Source organism: Xiphophorus hellerii, chromosome 1 (genome assembly GCF_003331165.1).
Source record: "Xiphophorus hellerii strain 12219 chromosome 1, Xiphophorus_hellerii-4.1, whole genome shotgun sequence".
In the NCBI taxonomy this organism is placed as follows: domain Eukaryota; kingdom Metazoa; phylum Chordata; class Actinopteri; order Cyprinodontiformes; family Poeciliidae; genus Xiphophorus; species Xiphophorus hellerii.
Genome location: NC_045672.1, coordinates 11,005,937 through 11,018,116, shown reverse-complemented (window position 1 = coordinate 11,018,116; position 12,180 = coordinate 11,005,937). Strand labels below are relative to the sequence as shown.

The 12,180-nt window shown below is 39.2% G+C and overlaps 1 protein-coding gene across 1 annotated transcript in view; it reads right to left on the bottom strand.

Moving 5' to 3' along the window:
• Positions 1 to 12,180, bottom strand: part of gpr153 (G protein-coupled receptor 153) — a 35,684-nt gene that overhangs the window by 9,811 nt on the left and 13,693 nt on the right. The window contains 3 exon segments of the mRNA XM_032571469.1: positions 1,080 to 1,509; positions 8,408 to 8,535; positions 8,537 to 9,039. Of these exon segments, the coding sequence (XP_032427360.1) occupies positions 1,080 to 1,509; positions 8,408 to 8,535; positions 8,537 to 8,782 (804 nt within the window). The 5' untranslated portion in view covers positions 8,783 to 9,039.

Below are 12,180 nucleotides of genomic sequence, written 5' to 3'. Positions count from 1 at the left end.
TAAGAGGCCCTTGATTTGGCTGAGCGAGTTTTTTTTTATTCCTCTCCAGTTTAGAGGACCACAGCAGACGCATGGCAGAAAATTTAGGAACTGAGCTGTTTTGGTTTTACGTTAAAATTACAACTTAACAAGAGAAAATAATTCAAAATCTCCAAAATCCAAAGTGTCAAAATACAAATAATCTTTACAAAATGTACACATGTGAAGCAGAGGAAGAATATTTCTAGATTGAGACACTTCAAATAAACTGATAGTACTTACAATGCTTGTTTACTTAATAGGTCTGGTGTGTAATCAGCAAGTTCTCAAAAAGGGAATTACAGCAGTATTCCTTCTGAATTTACAAGAACAAATATTCATGTCCTCTTTGTGAAACACTGTAATTGTTTTGGTTCAGATAGACATGATGTGATTTTAGAAAGCTTTATGGATTGTAAAAAATATTCAGCAGATGGCATACATAGACAGACAATAGCCTAAGCAGCATGTAAACTGACCAGATTCTTGTGCCTTCTGCAGCTTTTATTGTTTTAAAAAAAGTAAATTACTGCTGGAAAGCTAATTTACCAAACTGTAACTAACTTGCTTTCAGGAGGCCAGGCTGGTTCATTGAGGATACAAGAAAAAACAGAAGCCCATAGCTTTCAGTAAACACTCAACTTTGAGAACTATAAATGTCTTTTGAATAAGGAAGATGTGAAAGACTATTAACTCATTCACTCAAGATTCAGGCATACTTTAACTCAACATTACCCAAGATTGCATAAGCAAAGTCACAATCTCTTCATATATAATAAAAGTGCTTTAAAAAACAAAACTGGAAGAGATGGTTTGACAGATAAAAATAAGGGATATCCGGGAGGAAATATGCCTGTCTGTTGAAATCAACAACTTCAGATACCGTGCAGTGTGATTCATATTTATGGAATTGCATAAATCTAAACTATTCTTGCAAATCACAAGGAAAATACTTTCCAAAGCCACATTTTCACTTTTTTTTGTCTCTCTGACTAACATGGCTCCATTTTCCATTGAGAGCTCAAATCTAACCTCTTAGCCACTACCTACAATAAACTCACCAGTATGGGGAAACCAGTCAGGAAGTCGTAGATGAAGACGATGCCACTGATCAGGTAAGTGATCTGCAGCGAAGTCTTGAGAGGCTCTGATCCGTCAATGGATGATCTGCGCTTCCCCTGAGCATCCTCCACCACGATGGTCGGGACATTGAACTTGTTCTTGTCGGCGTTATGGCCCGCCTGAATGGAGAAGGTCTGGAAGAGAGCAATGCCGATGCAGATCACGCCCATGGCCACGCTGCCACCGATGAGCAGCAGGAAGCAAACGCCGAAGCCCAGGCCGATCTCTGTCACAATGAATCTGCAGTCGGAGGTGTAGAAGCGATCGATGGTGTCATGCCAGCCCACTGCTGGGAGCGTGGACAGGATGAAGGACACCATCCAGATACCCATCACTGTGTGAACCGCCTGCTTTTTGGTGTTACTCAACCTGGAAGCATAAGCAAAGAATTTTGTTTCAATTCAGCAAAGCTGTCAGGGCTTCAGCTTAAATTGGCCGTTGCTTTATGTTCTGCTCCGCAAGTCCTGAAGCTTATTAGTTTAAAGCTTGTGAGTCTCGTCTTCTCAGAGAAATCTCAGAGGTATTCCTGCTAAAACTTTACCGCAGTTACTGTATGCCTGGAAAGCTGACAAAGGTGTACAAAACCCTGCTAAAATGTTAGACTTTGACTAAATTATTTCTGACTTATTTCAAATTTAAATCACATTTAACCTCAATCAAATGGAAGACTGAACAATCACCTGTTTGCTTAAGTGTGAAACACCATTAAACTAACATTTTGATGAAGCACCTTTGATTCAGTTTCAACTCTCAGGCTTCTTGTGTTCATACTTGCCGTCAATTATAGTGAACGTGAGTAAACTAACAAAGTTCAGCTGTCCTAGTGAGACGTTCCAGACATCTGTTCCTTTTCCTTCTTGGCTGAAGCTGTATTTTGCTGAAAAGCAAACATCATTTAAATCTAGGGTGCAAAAACAATCCACAGCATTATGCAAACACTGTTCAACAAGAAAGACAGCCACTGATAAACGGAGCAAATGTAAGGCAACAGGGACAATACAGAAAACTAGATGTTGTAATAAAACCATCCATTGAAACTGGTCAACAAAGCTGCCAAGAGGCAGACAGCAACACTGAAGCGGCTGCAGAAATGACTAACAATTTACTTATTTAGTTCTAAATGTGAACATCTCCTTGTAACGACCTGGACTTTGAATATAGTTTTCTAACTCTACTCTTTTGAGGTTTGTTTGCATTTCTAGTTATTGTAGTGTTCAGCTTTTGTGTCCCCTTTCTTAATCAGTACTTTCTCCCAAAGCCTTTCATTCCACGTTCTCACCTGCAAAACATTCAATAATTAAACTCCTATTGGTTTAGTTACTCCATTGTCAGATCCTCTGTTGCTGCTGCCAGCCTGTTCTTGAATTTCAGGTTCTACTTGAACTGCTTACTCCGTCCATGTGATTGTATTTGTGTCAGCAACATCATTGCCTGACACTCCTGGTATCTCCATATTCTGGACTAAGGTCTGGTGTTGAAAGAGAAAGATTTTCTTCCGCAGTAAACATCCATTCCCAAATAAATCTCCCAGAACCTTTTGGGAAAATGCATTATAGTCTGTTAAAATAAAACCTGAACTTTTAAGCTACAATTCCTAAAGGTAAGCTTGGCACCAGAACAACACTGAACATTTTTAAAGGATGATCGTATTAATAGTGCATATTGTGGTGGCAACATAAAGTCTTGGGTTAGGTTTATTTACACGGAACAAGCTTTTTGTAAAGGTGGGTGAGTTTATGAATAGTTCCAAATACCAGTCCAGGATCGACCCAAAATATTCTCTTCTCTACAAGACACATTGCAAATCAGCATCACTGTAAGGCCAGGCGTACATCCAAGTCGATAAAAGAGCGACTTAATGAGAAGAAAATGTGAAACGGCTGAGGCCAAGTTCAGCTAAATCTGACAATTGAAAGTCCATTGGTTGTCCTTTAGAGGGCTGCTAAATATGATGAATTATGGAGACAAGAAATGTCCTCATATTCTGATTTATTATGAGAATGTATTTATGAAGAATTTTGTCAAAATATTGTCAAGTCAGAAAAAATAACATCTTCCCACCTAAGTAAATTAAATGTTGAAATTGAAAAGGTGTTTCAAGGACCACTTGAAGATCTGTTTAAAAAAGCACCTCATCAAAAACAGTTATGGCCTGGACAAAGCAGAGAAGAAAGTGGAAGGAAATCGATTTTTTGCTGATAGTTTCCTTCGGTCCATTTGTCATCTGGGTCTTTTTCAGCATGAGAGAATTTCCATTTCCTTTCACCGCCAAGTCGCCGCTACAATGAAGAATTTTCTCTCTCTTTGTCTTCTGGTGGTGAAGGCTATTGGCGCACTTAGCAGGAGGACATATCCCTCTTAAAACTATGGTCAGTTTTGACCTGTGTTGTATTTTTCCATATTTTCCTAAAAACAATAAATATTTTGCAACAGCACTGAGCCAGGCAGGAAAGTAACCGAAAATCCTAAAGCATAAGCTTCTTCTTAACTCCTGTGATATGAATAGTTGCAGAAAAATGGCCCTTTTGGTGCTTTTTGCTGCCATAAAAGTATGAAAAGATATAAAGATGAACCAAGAAATCAATAGGTGACTGGAATTAGCTGATTTTTGACTATGAAACGGGTAGAAATTCTACAGATAACAGGCAAGTTGAAAGTTGGTTTTTTTTGTGGGCTCTAGTGTCCCTTTTTCAAAGTAGGCTGACAGGAAAGGGGGAAGGAGAGGAGGGAAGACATGCGGTAAACGTCGGCGGGTCCGGGAGTCGAACCCGCGACAGCCGCGTCGAGGCCACGTTGCCTCTGAATGTGGGTCGCGCTAACCCAGTCCGCCACCACGGCACGCCCAAGTTGAAAGTTTTAATGCAAAGTTACTAAATGCTAGATTTTGAAACGTTAACAGCCTTTTATAAATCTCTTTTAATAAAGGACCTTAATTGGTTTAAAGCAGCTAACACTTAGCAAAGTTATAGAAACAGCAGTTTTCCTCACACAAACCTTTATTTTCCATTATTATTTCACCCACTGTGAATTATTTATGATCTATGTTGTTGGTCAATACCGATGAGACAGATTTGCATCTAGCTTGAGCCCTGAGTACAAACAAACCAGAAAAAAAGATACAAACTACAAAGTAAAACCATGGCAAGTCCAACAACAACAAATTAAAACAGCAGGAGCTCCGCAATTCCCACTTTCACATTTCACATAAAGGCAGATTGACTTGGAGTTTAAGAGGAGAGAGAAGATAAAAGACAGGAAGTTCATTTGCTTTGCTCAGAGTCAGATTAATCTGTCATTAAGAAATAAAACAGGGCCAGGAAAAGTGTTAAGGTTGTATTTTTCTAGGTGAGTTGCTGCTGATATTAGCCATTCAAAAATGTTGTATTTAAATATTTTTCACAATTCTTGGCGTTAACCAATTTAGATGCATGTACACAACCTAATGAGAGCTTTTCATTGCATGAACCAAGGAACTAGGTTGGGATTTGGAGAAGCTTCGATTGGCTTTGATCAGGCTACCAACACATCAGAATCTTAAAAGTTTTATCTTTTTCCAGATGGTGACTGATGTTACAAAGTGAAGAAGGCCTAAATTTAGATATTTCCAGTTTCAGTATGATATTCAAAAATTAAGTCAGCCGGGATGTAAGAAGCTATGAAAAGAAAACAATTTTTGGTAACATAATAAAGGTGTAGTTCATTCTGGATGTGAGGAAGAAAGAGAAAATGAGACTTTTAGCAGAAAACAAGAAGGCTAAAATGATTATAGTAAAAGTGCTCTGCATTATCCTGTTGAACTTTCACCTCTGCTTGTCATGGAACATGCAGGATATGAAAATATTGATAGACTAGTTCTTAAAGAGAAAATATAATCAGTTAAAGTTGGTTGACTGCAGGTGAAAGCTTTATGAAAACTGAAGAGTAGATCACAATATTCTGACAGTGAATTTTACCACTTCTGTCTTGTACTAATTTTGCTGGATAAGTGGTCCAGCAGTCTAAAAATGACAGATTTTTAAAGGTTATGCTTATTCTGAACTGTATGTGAATGTTCACTGTTTAATAAGCACAATAGAAGATTCACTAATTTACATAAGGAACATATGCCAAGGCTTCCCTGCAGTTAGACACTATAAAATAATCTTTGATCTATTTATTTACATTACCACTTCAGTTTATAAAACACTTGCTTTATAAATTGATTTAAAAAATGGCCTGGCTGAAGTAAAGTATTTCTTCTGCCTCATATAACTAATTAAAGTAAACTCTTTTCTCTTTAAGCTCTTTCAGCCGAACGCCACATCAGCCTCTCCAAAGGAATTAAGAGCAAACATCGCCTTTACGTCTCCTCTTCTCAGGATTATCCTCTGAAGATGCATTTCATTCTTATCAGGTTAAAATGTGATTTTAAAAATATTTCAAACTTGTTTAGTCTATGCGCACTGTGGCAACGTAAATAACACAGAAGGGGCAGAAGTTGCCTCTATTTTTCCACTGTGGTTTCTTTATTTGTTTTTTTTTTTTGCAAAAACAAGTAGATCTTGTTGTCACAGTGAGTAATGCTAGCCTTTCCTGAATGCGCCCGGGGTACATGGGGGAGGTTACGTCACCAAGCTGCATGAATCTATTACCAGAGTGAGCGAGGAAAATAACTTACATGAGATAGTGAGCACAGGGTGATGAGAATACCTCCCTAAATAAAAAGCTGGAACTCATAATTTAGGGCTTCGGCGTATGTTAATGTCAGGGAAAAGGCAGGCCTGCTCAGCGGGGTGAATGGGAAGCAATTTAAAAGAAAGATGAACACTAATTACACAGCCTGAGTCTGGAACTTTGCTTCCTCCATATCACTGTTGAAACTAACTTAAAAACAAAAAGAAAATCTGGAGAGGGGACATATAAAGATGAGAAAGTAAAAAATGAAAGCATTTTGTGCAAAACCATGTGTCTCTGAGTGTGTGTGGGGGGTGTGGGGTGTGTGTGTGGGGTGTGTGTGTGTGTGTGTGTGTTAGTCAATAGTGGTAACAGACTGGGTAATACAGAGAGCAAGAGCGAGCACTTTTTTTTTTTGAGCAGCTGCTTGTGTGTAAAACTTGCCAAGCTGACCGTAGACCGAGCATCTGTAGGGTTGATTGCCACTGGCAGTGCAATCACTTGTTTTCCAGCAGGGAAGAAAAGCGAGCCAACATAATGCTGCTCTTTACCAGATGCACCATGGTTAGGCTTTCAGGAGGATACAAAATGCACTGTGCATGTAATCTGTAGAATAACATCTAGCTACAACTTGTTATTATTTAGCCTTTACGTTATGTTTATATTAGAAAATCTTTTGACAGAATATTATAAGGCTGAGATATGCAAATGTTGAATAAAAGCTGAATTAGACTAAAGATGAGACCTCTGGGATGCAAAGGTGTATGGTTTACAAACTACACACCTTTTCATCATCCTGTATTCAAAATACCTTAGTGTGTTAAAAATCAACCTAGTCGTTCTATTAAATCAGCTTCTTATTTTAGTGCAGCACTCCAATGCTGATATAATAAAGACACAGGTCCTGTTTAAAGCATGTGACTCGGTGTGAACAGCAGACGTCCCGGGAGAACGAAACGAGACGAAAATAGTGCTAATGCTGTTAAAGTGTGGTGAACCTCGGTTTTATTATTATACACTGTTTCTTGTTAATATCATATGTTGTGAGAAAACCAAGTGAAAGTGGAAACTAGAGCTGGCAGATACTGGCTGTTTAGACAGCCTGACACAGGTGTTACCTCAAATAACTGCAACCAGCTAACATGCTGGCAGGAAAGACATTTCACCTGATGCGATCCTTTCAACTCGCAAACTGTACACAGGCTGACAGATGGCACAAGTCTGTCTGCGTCCTATCTTAGAAATCCGCGACAATAATCTAACATTTCTGACCGGAATGACACCTTATCTTCTGAGATTTGCTTCTTTGGGTCTATGGTTAGACTGTAAAGTTTATAACTATCTTGTTTAATACTTATAGTTTGAAGATATTTTATATGAATGCTTACACATAGAGATGGGACTGATCCAGCCCAGTATCAGTGCTTGAACGATACTAACAGCGTTCTTGCATCAGATATTTGACTGATATCCCTAATACAGGTATCATGTCTCTCTGTGGCAGCTGTTGATTATTTCTGATTGAATTTGCTGTCAGTAGGCAGCCTGCTGCAGGAATAGCAGCCCTTTCTTCAGAGTTATTTTTGTCCTAAAAAAGGAGAAAATAAAAGACAGATGTTTGTTATGGGTTTTGTGTAAAAATTTAGAATCGTGGAAGTTATGTTGAATAGTTTATGAAAACCTGAGGAGAGTCGTGACTTTACAGAAAACTAACAAGAATCAGCCACAGAGGGGCGTGCTGTGGTGGCGCAGGGGGTTCGCACGCCCCACGTTTGGAGGCCTTAGTCCTCGACGCGGACGTCGCGGGTTCGACTCCGGTTCACACCTGACCTTGCCGCATGTCTTCCCCCCTCTCCTCACCTCCTTCCTGTCTGCCTACTGTCACACACAAAAATATACGAGCCACTAGCGCCGCAAAAACTCTTTGGAGAAAAAAAAAGAATCAGCCGCAGAAACAATTTGTAACTTCTATTTGGGCTCTCACTAATAAATAATCTCTTTAATCCATAAATTCCCAATTTGTTTGATAAATTCAAATATATGGCTGACAGTGGTAAAAGTTGGTCATGTAGATTGCTGGCTGAATCCCTGCGCTGTTTGTCTCAGTCATTATGTCCTTGGGTAAGACAGCACACCCACCTTGCCTGCTGGTTGTGGTCAGAGGATACGGTGGCGCCGTTGTCGGGCACCAGACAGATTAATGCCATAAGAATACTGACGATATTCATGCAATTAAACCAAAGACTAAAAGGAAATGAAAATGAAATGTCCAGTGCAAGAGTTCCTCCCAATCTTAATGCAAAAAACATGAACATGTACCTTGGAATAGTGGCCCACCCATCATATGTATTCTCACTCTTATGTCAGAGGATACTCCAAACATAGTTTGCAAGGCAATCATTTCTTCTGCGGGGAATAGTTCTAATAATAAATATCCCCAGAGGGAACCAGTGGAGCTTTCCATAAAGGGCAATTTTACAAAAGGAGAAAACAACAACTGGTTCGTTTTATCTATAATATGAAAAACAGGAGCTAGTCTTTTAATTTGTGTTATGACTTTGGTTTAATCTGAAACAGCCGTAGGACTTTTTAGTCTCATAATTAAATGTCATACCTGTAGTTCACTGGCCAGCGGACCATCCACATGCGGTGATAGGAGAGCGAGGTGACCGAGAAGCAGGTGACCAATGTTAGCGTGTAAAAGGTAGAGACAAACACCTTGCACAGACCCTCGTTCCACTCAGTAGTTAGAGTGCTGCCGCCGCAGCGTTATGACACAGTACATGGTGATGGGGATGGCCATGTTGAGAATGTGTGTCCCTGCCAGGGTGCAGATGAGGAACTCCAGCGGTTTCCACTTCTTCTGCTTAGCACTGACGCTAAGAATGCTCCAAGTGTTGGCCAGGATGGACACGCCCGAGCAGACCAGCCAAGCCAGCGTGTTGGCATTGATGATGTCATCCTTCATAGTGGTCATCTCATCCACCATGTTGGTGCGGGGCGGGGCGCAGCCTGAAGGGCTGGGAGGAGCCGTCGGCAAGAGCAGGTACACGTAAGGAGAAGGAGGTGGTGGCGATGGGCAGGAGGGGACGCAGCGCGTCGGACGAGGCCAGCATCCTATCTGGGTGGGCGTGTACTCTCCATGGGTTGAGGACAGCAGGCCAATGTGGTGGTTGTGGAGCGACACAGTGGGATGTCAGAAGAGAGGGCTGGCAGAGCTGAGCCAGTTCTTTTACATGCATAAACCTGGAGAGACACAAAGAAGGAACAACGATCAAATTCAGATTGGTACAAAATCTGTGAACTGAATGACGATGCCTCCAAATACACAACACTCATCATCAGTACACTTCAGTAATGCAGCGTTTTAACTGTCCCTGCGCTGCTTGTTTTGTTTAAAGTGTGCGACGTAGATTTTAATAAAGAGCATAAAACCTACAGAAATCCAATAAAGGGAATAATAGATTTCCTTATGAAACCACTTATACATGAAAGAAAAACTAGGCCTGCACAGTGTAGTAAATTTCAATCATCATTATAATATCAAAATACACCTTAGTTGCAACGTTCTGTAGTGTTATGCTGTACTTCCTTCACAATCAGGGAGTCTAAATGCTTTACCAGTTGGATGGATTCTCATTGGCCTTCATGGTACTGTCTTTTAAAGATTTTGACTGAGAAGATAAAGTTCAGTATAAGAACATCGTGATAGTAGAAAACAGGTTTATTCACAATTGATGTCATTGCAGTGTTTAATAATAATTTCCCTAATATTATGCAGTCTTAATGAAACCTACATACCACAATAGACAGAAAAGCAAATGTGTAACCAACGGCAACATATTTTTGTTTCAGTCTATGAAACAAAAATAGCAATAAATGCAAAGACATAAATAGTCACCCAAATGAGTTTATTCATGCACCCAACCCTTCTTACTCATGAAGCACCTTTTATATGTTAATTGCAGTTTTCTGCAACTTATCACTAAGAATCAATCAGTCAAATGTTTTTCTTGCATATAAATATCCTGTAGTATATCAGGTTAGTACACCTGAAGGAACGGATGAGATATCCAGCATCTGTTTGTCTGTCATGGGGGTAATATAGATACCAAAGATCATGGAAGGATTAAAACATGGTAACAATCTGCCTAAGAACAGTGATGGTGGATTTGGGCATGTTGCTTTTCTATGCATCCGTTTCATTTGCCGTTTTTACATAATACATTTTCTGTGTAGCAATCCCTCATAACTGTTGTTATTCACCTTAAATGAAATGCAGTTTTCAACAAAACAGACTCAGATTAAAGGTACTTAACAATCTTAGACAATAAATGTTAATTATCAAATCATGGCCAGCTGAAAAATAAATAGTATAACGAAGGTCAACATGCATTGGTATACTTGCAGTCAGACTAATCACCATTATACTGTTATGCATATTTGAGGATTGATTTAAAGTAAGCTAGCCATTTTAAAACGTCAGACAGTATCATTATTAAACGCATATTGGCAGTGTCTTTTCAAAATAAATGTATACACATAAAAATTTACATATTTGTACGAGTTTTTCTGCTGACAAAACTTATGAACAGCTGAGAGGAAACAGCAGGAAGGCCACCTCTGTCCTCTCAACCCAGTGTAGGTGGCGCCAAACAGGAGAACTCTGACTAAATAGCATCACTCTGAATGTTTTCCAGCCCATGCATAAGACCATTATAGCACTGAAAACCTCCTACAGCAAAAGGATGTTGCATCTATAATGTACAACGAAAGATATCATAGGTCGTTTCTCCCAGCAGCTGGTAAACTGAAGAACTAATTACATACCAGATTTGCAATTTTAACATTATCTTAATGGTCAAATACATTTATTATAAATAATTTACATCTACTTTTATTCATAATTGTAGCATTTTCTCCCCACTTAAAGTACCATTATTGTACAGTTTCTACTTTGTCTTTAATATTATTGGATATTTAATTTTTTTTACATGAAACTGTGGGCTTCCATTCGCCTGTCACGTTGCTGCCAACACTTGAATTCTCCCCACAAGTAGAGGATTATTCTACAGGGTGGGCCATAAGTTTCCATACATAGAAAAAATAAACATTTTATATTGGACAACCGTTTTTATTTTTGTGGGACTCTGTGTAATCGCTGCACGTCTTGGACCACTTCGTGGTTGATCTGCAACATTTCCAGTTTTCTGAAACTTGCAAATAAGTTTTGCCACAGTGTCAGTGTGTGATGCTCGTTCCATGTTTTCTGTTAAAGTTTTGTGCAACCATGCGACTGCTTCCCGATCCAGCCATCAGTATAATTTCAATTCTTTGCTCTTTTGTCAAACGCATCTTCTTGGGTATCTGAAATACAAAAGAAATATACATTTTACATTCTCCTATGTATGGAAACTTATGGCAAACCCTGTATTCTATTCTATGCACAGTATCTCATTTCTCAGGGGAGTGTTTAACCACTACCTGAATTAACTGTCAAGGGAAAAGGGAGAGGGACAAAGAGAGGTAGAAACCCTAGGAGGTAGAATTCAGTTCAGTTACTGAAACAAGAACAACAACTAATTATCAAAGACTTTGGCCATCAAATTTCAATGATTACCGATCATCATCAAAGGGGTTGGAAAGCAACACAGGGGAACTAATACTGTGCTACAGATATTTACCAGAAGGACATAACAAAATCTAATCTGTACAAGGATCTTTTTTCAGCCTACCCCAACACATCTCATGACACTCATCACAAGAGGAAAACACTGGTTCCCCCCAGAGTGACGAGAAAAGTGCCTGGCACAGCTGGAGCCTGTTGTCACATCCATTTCCTGTCTTTTGGCTTGTCTTAACACTGACATGCTGCAGGCAGGACCCCTGAGAAGGAATGATGAAAATGGCAACAACTGTGTCACCGGGAACCCTGATCAAATTTCCACTGATCTAATTCTACTTCTTTCTCTTTACAGCAGGTTTGTATATAAGATCGTCGACTTTGTCTCAATTACTGTTGTTCTCCAGGATAAAGACTAACCACAGGAAACAGGTGGCAGTTATTTTTCTGAGAAATAAAACATACAGAAAGGAAAAGGATGATAGATATAGCAGATTACAAGATTATGCCCATTTGAGCATTGAAACATATGTGCTTTGTGCTGTTATTAATCTCAAAAATGTGCATGAAAGTATGAGCGATTGGTGGAGCCCTTTAATAGACTGTAAAATTTTTGTTCACATTATTTTGTGAACTAAAAATAATGTTATACATATATGGACTTTTAAGGTTCTAAAGTTCAGAGAATCCAAAGGTTTAGCTTCACTATATTCCCTTCTCATTTATTTTTCACCTTTTGCTGCCTTTACAGAAGCACATTTTTA